The following is a 10626-nucleotide window of genomic DNA, read 5'->3' on the forward strand; positions in this document are numbered from 1 at the left end:
TACCACTCCTAAAAATTCTATTTTCAAGAAAATTAAAAAAGTTCAAATCTATAAATATATTTTTCTGTTTGTGTCTGTTCATGTATTTGAAAATTAAATTAATACAAATTGCTTGTGTGAACAAAAACACTTGGTCAAAAAGTGCTTTAAATCTGATTTACTGTATTTCATTGTATGTAGAACAATCACATTTACAAAGTAACACAGATTCATTTAATCCTGGGGCTATCAAAACAATGTCGATGAACTCAACTTGTATTGAACGCAGATTATTCCAAAATATCCCAATGGCAAATTAAATAATTATTTTGTTTGAAATTGTTATACATCCAGAATAATTAAAAACGTATTCAATCTAGAACACACCTATAAATTCTCACACACTTGAGGCTTTATGTAATTCAATCACATCTCCGAGGTAATATTTCACAGGGACGTATGTAATGTCCCTGTGACTTAAAATGTAATACGGTGTGAAGTCAACAAGGTTGTCTGCATTTACTAGTTCAGTTGCCTCTGCCAGGTTGGGAACCTCAATTTTATAAGACATGTAGTCTCTGTCAAAACAGACTGTACTGTACATCTGACATTCAAAACAATACAAAGATGAATTTATGACAAATATGTTCCTCACAAGTCCAAATTCCGGTAGACTACTACCATTTGCCATACACACTACTAATGTTTTTTCACTAATGTATTTGTTTCCATTTAAAGTAATCCACTTAACAGACACTGCATGGTCTATCTGATCAACTCCAAAGTAGTCCCTTACTTTTCCTTTCAAATACGCCATGTTTTTTACTTCTGATACTGGTCCCAATACACATTCACTGCCAAAAATCGGGTGGTTGGAACGGTTTACATTCTGACAACATTCAAACATTTGGTTGTGCTTAATTAAGGACTTACAGACATTTTTGAAATTTACTTTTGAAACCCATTTTTTAAAAAAGCAATGTTTGGATTCGAACCTCATGCACATATGACGGAGCATTGGTCCCAACATTTTAATCTGGGATGGAACATGAATCAAGTAATGCTGTTTAGGTGTAATGTTGTTTTCTGAGAAAAGATCCTTAAAATGTTTAAGATGCTGTTCAATAAGTACTTTCAACTTATCAGTAGTCTCAAGGCTAATAACAGGTGAAAACAAAATTTGAACAATCTCCAGAAGCTCAAGAATGAAGGAAAAATATGCAGTACCTTTAATCACATCCAATAGAAAGGGCACTATTTTGAGTAAAACAAGCATTTGACCCGATGACTGCTTCAGTTTGTTGTCATTGGAAGCTAATGTACTGAACGCAATAGGGCTAGGCCTATCTCTAGTATCTTGTGGAGAGTATGGGAATCCAATTATATCAGCATTGAAAGCATCAAGGTCCAGTTGTCCCAAAAGAACCAATTGTTTCAGGATACATTTAATTTCCAAAGGAGCAATGCCCTCAAGAATTACATGCATTATATCTTGAGGAGTTTGATGGATTAAATTAAAGGCAGGGAAATCCATTACTTTGCTCCTTCGGTTTATTCCATATGTAGTTTTAAGGCTGTTCCTGAGATATTCAGTACTGGCTTTCTCAATGTCACTACACTGTCGAATATGTCTTTCCAGTGTTCTTTGCTCAAAGTTTTCATCATTAAAAAACATTTGCATGTCTTCAAAAGAACATTCACAATGTCGGCATTTACTGTATGCAAAGCCCACACCCTCTTTAAATCCACATAACTCATGTTGAGCTAAAGTATCTCCACATACGGAAACCACTGCTCCATATATCTCATGTTCACCACATGGAAGATGAATCTTCACGCCATTATATAGCTTTACCAAGTCCTCATGCAATCTTGCCAATATGGCATCAACTCCACATTCTGAGAGTTCACTTTGCTTTGCAATAGCAAGAAGGCGGATTGAAGCTAATTTTGACCTGTACTTTGGATTAATGTTTCCCAAAGTGTAGTAAAACATGAGCAACTTATTCTTTGAAGCTTGAGACCCAAGTGGATTGCAAATTTCGATTTCATCTGAATAAAGAATTATCTGTAAAGAAGAGGGTCTAGAAGAAAATAAAGGGTGTGAAAGCATTAGTTCACCATCTATGATGTCATAAAAATATCCACTGCTGCATTTCTGAGATCCACCATTTATCATGGCAAAGATTTTTGGATGAGACATTAATTGTTCTAAACTCTTTATCAGGGGTATATAATGGAAACATTTGTTTTTTATTGCGAGGTCTCTTTGTTTTTTTCTTTTCTGACGACATACTGCTAATCCGACTGAAACCTCTTCTGCTTCCACAAAATTGAATTTTTCTTTTATGACACTGTCCTGTCTATATGATGTTGAAACTGCAGCAAATGGATCTTTAAAGGAGTCAAAGAGTCCCAAAGCTTCTCGCTGAAGTTCACTTCCTGCATGTCTGTTGAATACTGTTTGTAGCTGACTCCTCAAGCTGTTCAGTAACTGAGCTTGATACGCCTGAACCTCAGCCACAACATCATTCACACCACTCTGAAAAAAATAAAAACAAAACATTAATTAGCAGGGAAATATATGTTACAGCGTTACAAACATCACTGAATGAGAACATTGATAGATCATTAACGTGACTCAGGAACAAAGTTTTTGCCAAGATTTATAGTGACAAATACTAATTTTAGAGGTGTACTTTTGAGGTTGTGAGGTAAAATTTGGAAATATTATCATTTTTAATGGTTTTGATAGACATCTCATATGCGCAAAGCCTGCATTTATTTATCAAAAATACAGAAAAATATATATATTTTGAAATATTACAATTTAAAACATCTGTTTTCTGTGTGAATCTGTGTTAAAGTGTAATTTATTTCTGTGATACACAGCTGTATTTTCAGCATCATTCCTCCAGTCTTCAGTGTCACATGATCTTCAGAAATCATGAAAATATGCTGATTTTATACTCTGTTATTATCGGTGTTGGAAACAGTTGCAATGCTAATATCTTGTGATAATATAAAATTTTTAAAAAATTTCCAGGATTCATTGATGAATAAAAATAGTAAAGAACAGAATGTATTCAAAATATAAATATATTCCAACAATGTCTTTACTGTTCCTTTTTTAAATTAATTTAACACAACCTTGCTAATTAAAAGTATCAATTGTTAAAAAAAAGTAAACTAAATGACTTCAAACTTTGAATGGTAGTGTACATTGTCACAAATTATTTCTATTTTAAATAAATGCTGTTCTTTTAGATTTCAGATTACAACAAAAAACACTTCACAATAAGGTTTTATTAGTTTACATTAGAGGTAACACTTTATTTTATTATTATTAATAATTAATTAATTATTATTATTATTAAGCACATATTAATGCCTTATTCTGCATGACCTTATTCTATATTCCTCATCCTACCCAATACCTAACGTTAAAAACAAACATATTAATTATTAATAAGCAGTAAATTAGGATTTTTTTTTGTTTCAAAGAAAAGTCATAGTTAATAGTAAATATGTTTCCTATACTAAAGTTTTACCACATTAGTTAACTACTACAGATAACATAAATTAAGAATTAACAACAATTATACAGCATTTATTAATCTTAATTTCAACATTTACTAATACATAATTAAAATCAAATTCTGTAGTTTTTAAACTTTAGTTAATGCACTATGAACAAACAATGAATAGCTGTATTAATATTAACGGACATTAACAAAGATGAATAAATACTGTAACTAAAAACTGTATTGTCAGTTCGTGATACATTAGCTAATGTTAACGAATGAGACCGTTTGTGTTATGTATTGCAACGCAACTTTATTTTACTGATACTAACCTGTGAGAGACGATGTTTCTCTCTAGCAGTCATCACAATAGCAGTGGCATGTCTGGATAGCACATCATCACTTGATAATTCGTCATTCTAAACATGAAGAAAATAGTAAAAATATTATATACTTGAATGTATAATAATTAGGGTAAATAATAGACTATGCTATGACATAATCAACATGAACTAAGTTATTAATTTACCATGGTTTCTTGGTGGAGGCATGAGGAACTTGAGTCATCAGAAGGCCTGTTTGGAATAGGTAGAGTGGGATTCGAATCTGAAGTTTCATTTAGTAGGACATCCTGTGCTTCCAGGTTCGGATGAGACCGCAAAACGGTGTTACTGCTTAAGCCAGAGAAAACTGATTCACCAGTGTCAAAAGCATCAAAATCACCAAAATGTTCCACAGGAACAAGAAGAGAGGTTTGCAAATCCACACTATTTTCCAGTGTCTTTTCATTATCCGGACTGTCACTTGACTTCCAAGTATCCTGAGCCTCCAGCGTTCGTTCACTATATGTCCACAAGTTGTTGCTGTCCGTTTTTCTAGGTTCACCGGATGCCTCGTGTTGTGCTGATCTCTCTCTCCGATGTGATCTGCTGCTACTCACGCCGTCTAGATATTGTGAGTGTGTTCGTCTGATGTGATACCAAAAAGAGTTGTAGACTCGGTACTCTTTAGTGCACCCATCTATTCCACAAACCAGACGGAAATCTGGACTACGACTATGTGCAGAATTTATGTGACTCAATAAAGATTTGAGAGTAAGAGCCACAAACACATAACAAATTATGCAGCGCCAAATCATTTTCTCCGGTAAAATCAAAGCAAGCTTTTGTAGCGACCTCAAATAAAACAGAAGAGATGTTGAGTTTAAAACTAATGTCAAATGTATCTTTCAACGGTAACCAATTAACTACGTTAAAGCCTTAATAACTACTGTAACGTTCTTAACGTGCCAAATTAAAAACGTACAACACAGGAAATAAGAAAAACGCGCGAGCGTGCATGCGCAACAGTGCGTCGATCCTGTGACGTGTTAACGTTTTGAAATACGCATGCGCAATCAGCGCGCAAAAGTGCAGCAAGGAAACGAATGCACTTCCTCCCGCCAGTTTCTCACGATGGACGGACTCGATGAAGTTGCGATTTGTACTCTAAAAGGTTAGTAATTTATACTTTTTTTTTTTGAAAATCAGTTAATTCTATTGGCCATTCTGTGTATTTGAAGTTGAATTGTAATCTAAAATTATTCCTACCAGAAACAGCCCTCCTGTAACTGAATAAAGCTGATCATTCAGTCTTTTTCTTGAGATGTTCAGTAACTTAACGTAACGTTACATCTTTTGTCTGAAATTTCAGCCTGTCCCGTTTTGCTTTCCATCTTTTTAGTTGTACTAGTTAGTACAAATTAAATAATACTTAATTTATTAAAAGCGGCTTATATCCAAATATGACCTCGATTTGTTTTGTGACGTCACCCTGAGGCAAATTCAATTAAACTATCACTTCTGTTGTTTTATCGTTAACACTTTATAATAAATTTGTATTCAGTGACAATAGTCAGCTGTTTTACAACATTTGTTTTGCAGCACTTATTGATCCTTGTGTTACATGGACAAATATATATATATATATTTTTTAAATGTGCATACCACAACATTAGTTATTTCATAATGAACATACAATGAACATTTGTACAACCATATACCAATAGTTTTAAATGCTCTAAAACTGTTTATTGCTTTTTCATAATACCTAATGCATTTACTGATGCTGACAAAAATAACCTTTTTGTCAAGTGTTAAGAATATTTTATCATTATTGCCTGTTTATTTCACTTCATTAAGCCATTTCATAGATTTAATATTTCTGCCATGTTAGGACCATGTTATAAAACAAAAATGTCTATATTTCTCTTATTAAATAGCTATAATCAAGTGAATGCATTTTCACAATATCTGAAAAAGTTATGTATACAATGTATAATGCACCTGAGCTATGCTAACTAACATATTTACATGTGTTCTAAGCTGCTAACATTGGGGAAGACATTTTACCAACTCTCACACGGGATGATATACGAGATCTCTTTCCTGGTCCTGAGCACTTCCTGCGACGCAAAGCCATTTGGCTTATTGTTCATAAGGAAGAACAGGTATTTTTACTTAAACCCTTAACTGTCACGCCATTTTTGAGATTAGACATGAATCCAATCCAAACCTAAATGTTTAAAAGTATGAAAAGTATGAAAAACTTATAAAAGTTTAAATTTACTGTAAATCAAATGTACTGTACTAAGCATTTATTTTATATTAAATGCATATTTTATCAAATATATTTTACTCTAAAATTGCTATCAAATGAAAGCAATATGTCTATCCAAGTTGCAGTTGAAGTTGATGTAAAAAAAAAAAGCCCCTGGATGTCACAGACATTGTTAATTTTTTTTTTTTTTTTTTTTTTTTTTTTAACTATTGATACATTATACATGATATGAAAAAAGGCAATATATAAGAAGAGTGTCAAGTGTCCCATCAGTGGGATAGTGACAGTTAAGGTTAAAATATTTGTGTTTTGGATGTTTTTTACCGGTTATCGGTAATTACATTTTCAGCACAGAGGATTTATATGTAAATTGGTGTGGTTAAAGATGAACACTTATACATTCAAGTGTGACCCTCTGGAATAAAATGATAAGTTACTTTTCTTATTTGATTAATGTATACATTTTGTATTTTAGGAGCACACCATTCCTGTTGAACCCCAAGGTTCATCAGCTGATGATGAACATAATGGAAGTCCAAAAAGAGATGACCCCAGCACTTCAAAGTTTTTGAAGTTACCCAGCCCAGAATACGTTCTCTTCACTGATAGTGAACTACAACATGTGAGACGTGCATACTTCGAGCAGCAACGTCTTGGAAAAGAGGGTGAAGTCACCTTATCAAAGGAGCTCTTCTGCCGACTCATCCGAAATACCATGACAAATATGATATCTATTGCAAGAGCCTCTTCAGATGACTACAAATATCCCACTAAACATGAAGTTATTGCCATGGCAAAGCGGTTAGTGGAATACTACCCTATGATAAAAGATAAGTCAACTGGATCAAGTCATGAGTGGGTGAGAGACTTCATTTGCTTGAATATTTATAGTAAAAACATGTTTTCCTGCTAACATTGTTTCAAAACTATTCATTGATGCTTCCTTCTTTTTTACAGGACACTGTTGCCAAAAAGCTCTTGAAGCGACTTTCAAATATCCGAAGTCCTGTGAAGGCCAAACACCCTCCATCCAAGAGAGTACGTCTGAATGAAGTACCATCTGCTGCAGTGGCAAGTGACTATGATGCTGATTCCAGTGCATCAACAGTTCATCTGTCACCACCTTCAAGATCAAGCACCCCACAGCAAGAAAATGACAGCATTGATGAAGCATGTATGTACATTACCATTTACAAGAAAATTCACAAGTATAGTATTTGCAGTAAGTAATAACATAATATTTGGTAATATATGTAATCCTAATTCTGCCTTATTTATTTTTATGTGGCATGGCATACATTCTTGTTCTAATTATATTGAATGCCTGAATTATAGCCGACGGTCCAGACAACAGCCTTGACAGCCAGAAAACACAGGCACGACATTACAGGACTCTACAAGAAATGTACAAAGCAAAGAAGCCAAACAAAGCTGCTGTAACTCATCTATTAGACCTGGAGTTCCAGTCCAGAAGAAATTTCATTGACTCAAATGCTTTGAAGGAGCAAGACCGACCCACAAAAATTTTACAGGCATACCCGTGCTTCAAAGAACTGGACCATGTGGGTATACACATTGAAACATACTTTAGACTCAGTGACAAATGTCCCATATCATCTGCCTAACTGCAGACATACAGATTAATGATTTTTATAACTTTCAATATTTCTCTCAGGTAATGGATGAACTGCGGAGAGTCATTGAGCCAAACAATAGCCAATACACTTCTGAGGTGAAAGGCAGGTGGGAGAACTTCTACTCCAAGGTTCAGTTTTATGGCGTCATGAAGAAAGTCATGAAGCCTCCAAGGACATTAAATGGAGGTAAAGATGTATTTCATTGATTGACCTACCTGATTTCAGTAATAATTTATAAGTATACAGTAATAAAGTACTTACCATTATAGTACTTACTGGTTTATATTTAATTCATAGTTATTATATTGTAGTATCTACATTGGTAATACATTAATAGGCTATATGCAATTAGTCTTCATTCATTTTCAGTGGAATTAACAGTTATTGTTGTTTAATTAGCTCATAAGTAATAACTTAGTTAATATTTATTATGATTTGTTTACAACTTAAAGGGTTAGTTCGCCCAAAAACAAAAAAAGGTGTAATCTATCACTCCCCCTCATGTTGTTGTACACCCATAAGACCTTCATCTTCAGAACACAAATTTAAGATATTTTTGATGAAATATGATGGCTCAGAGAGGCCTCTATTGCCAGCTGTAATGACACTGCACCTCTCAAGATTCAGAAACAGTTCATGTGACTACAGGGGTTAAACTTTTTATACTTTTTATAACCTCTTGAGATCCATAAAGGTACTAAAGACATATTTAAAACAGCTCAAGTGAGTTCAGTGATTCAACTTTAATGTTGTAAAGTGGACAGCCATTTGATAACAGATCATTCTAAATTGTAATGTTGACATGCATTCTCTGTAAATCTGTTTTAAAACTATGTATTGTGAAAAGCGCTATATAAATGAATGTGAGTTGAACTGAATTAATCTATTTATTCCTAGTTAATTAACAATTCCTTTACTACGAGCTAATTAAACAATAATAACTAATTGTTGTGACAGTGTACTCACTATTTGTATATTAATATATGTATATTAACTACGAATTAACTATAAACGAATAGTTTGTTAATGATTTTGATGTACTTTATTCTTGTATGCTTTATAATAAAGTGTTAACCTAATTCCTAAGTGCATATCAATATCGATTTCCTCTCTTGTTTTTTTTTTTCTTGTTTTTTTAGTTGAACATGCCATTGCAGTTTTTACTGCCCTGCCACTGCTCTTCCCATCTGGCTCTGCAGCACCCAAGAAACTGGTCCCAATCAGTGAGGCTCTTTTCCACGTCCTCACGGTAAGTTTAACTTCAGTAGTGATAACTTAGCAGGTGCCTAAGATGCCTACACTGTCAATAAAATACTTGGTAAAAAAAAAACGTCCTAATTGGGCTACTCAAAAAACTGGCCATGAAACAAATAATAATAATAATAATAAAAAAATTACCTTGACCCCGCCTTTGGTAGAAAAAATACCCATAATAACCAGTCATTTAGAAGGGTGTAAATGCTGTTAAGTGTAATTGAGCTTTATTTATATGTTTTATATTAGATGCATTTTTACCCGGGAAGAGCTTCAAACTTGAAAAAGATGTTTCCTTTTCCTCATTAACCGTGTCCACCCAACAACATATGAAACACAAACATTACTTACTTTGCTTTTTTTTGCTGTGTTTGTAGTCTAAATTCTGTATTTATTTGGTTTTCTAGCCCTCTGAGGATCCTGATACCTACATCCACCGGCGTGTGCTTTCTAGTCCTGTCTTGCTGATTGGTGAGCAGAACTGCATTGTGGTTGTAGGTACAACTCCAGTTGTAACTTTTGAGAAAGATTTGCTCTACGAGGGACCTCTCTACCTCCTGGCCTATTACTATGCATTTCACCTGACATATCCCAAGTGTATTGCCACACTCTTGTCTGTGTTACAAACACAAGTACTTGGAGATGTCATCCACGAGCAGGATGCAACCTCCTCGTACAAGAAGGCCATTCATGAATGGAAAATGTTTGTTGAGTAATTTCTTTTCTAACATGTTGTATGGCTAAGGCAGTGAGAGCCGCAGGTATTTTTTTTTTTTTTTTTTTTTTTTGTTTTGCACTTTAATTGTGCTATTTTTTAGTTTCTCCCAGTTTTCAGTACTGTTTATTGAATTTGCCATAAATGCAATACATTCATTGAGTAATTGCTGTTTGAGGTTATAGTGAATGCAGGTTATAGACTGATGCTATCTCTTTGTGCAGAACATTTGCTGTTGATGTGTGTGTGTGTGTGTGTGTGTGTGTGTGTGTGTGTGTGTGTGTGTGTGTGTGTGTGTGTGTGTGTGTGTATGTATGTATGTGTGTGTGTAAATGTGTCAGTTGAATAGCCTTGGAATCAGTTCATCCTGCTTATATGCTCCATTTGTTTAAGACGAGTTTTTTTAATAAATGTTCAGCAAATGTAAGTTGTTTGTTTATTAATTTAGTACATTTTAAGTTTCTTTATTGGGGTGTTTCAAGAATTTTTTATCTATTTTCAGGTTATTGAGCATTGTTAAAAAATCAAAATAAGATGAATTTAAGGTTAAATATCTGCATTAATATTACTTATTCAGTTCTTATAAAAAGTGAAATTTGCATAATTATAAGCATGTTTGTCTAGTTATAAGACCTAACAGTATTTTTAGTGACTAGATTTGAGACAACTTTTTCTAGTTTTAATGAAATCTGCACTTAATGTACTTCTTATTCAGTGCTTATAAAAAGTGAAAGTTACATAATTATAAGCATGTTTGTCTAGTTATAAGATCTAACATTATTTTTAGTGACTAGATTTAAGTACAATATTCTAGTTTTAATGCAATTTTGACTAAATTTATTCATTATTAGATTCTTATAAAAAGAAAATACTGCATAGCTTTAAGCATTTTTGTCTAGTTTTAAGATCCAATTGCATT

The 10626-nt window shown here is 33.5% G+C and overlaps 1 protein-coding gene across 2 annotated transcripts; it reads left to right on the top strand.

Annotated features, from left to right (window-relative positions):
* Positions 1-3928: 3928 nt before the first annotated feature.
* Positions 3929-10120, top strand: LOC113100545 (uncharacterized). Of its 2 annotated transcripts, none has more exons than XM_026265233.1 (8): positions 3929-4997; positions 5867-5991; positions 6577-6960; positions 7059-7323; positions 7437-7663; positions 7777-7924; positions 8878-8987; positions 9400-10120. In XM_026265233.1, exons 1-8 carry the CDS (start codon positions 4892-4894, stop codon positions 9706-9708), a joined length of 1674 nt encoding a protein of 557 aa, XP_026121018.1. In that variant the 5' UTR covers positions 3929-4891; the 3' UTR covers positions 9709-10120. The 2 variants fall into 2 exon arrangements, with proteins under 2 accessions (XP_026121018.1, XP_026121019.1); XM_026265234.1 differs by having other exon boundaries at positions 3930-4997; positions 7059-7275.
* Positions 10121-10626: the final 506 nt, after the last annotated feature.

The sequence above is a fragment of the Carassius auratus genome, unplaced genomic scaffold (assembly GCF_003368295.1).
Source record: "Carassius auratus strain Wakin unplaced genomic scaffold, ASM336829v1 scaf_tig00217304, whole genome shotgun sequence".
Taxonomy (NCBI): Eukaryota; Metazoa; Chordata; class Actinopteri; order Cypriniformes; family Cyprinidae; genus Carassius; species Carassius auratus.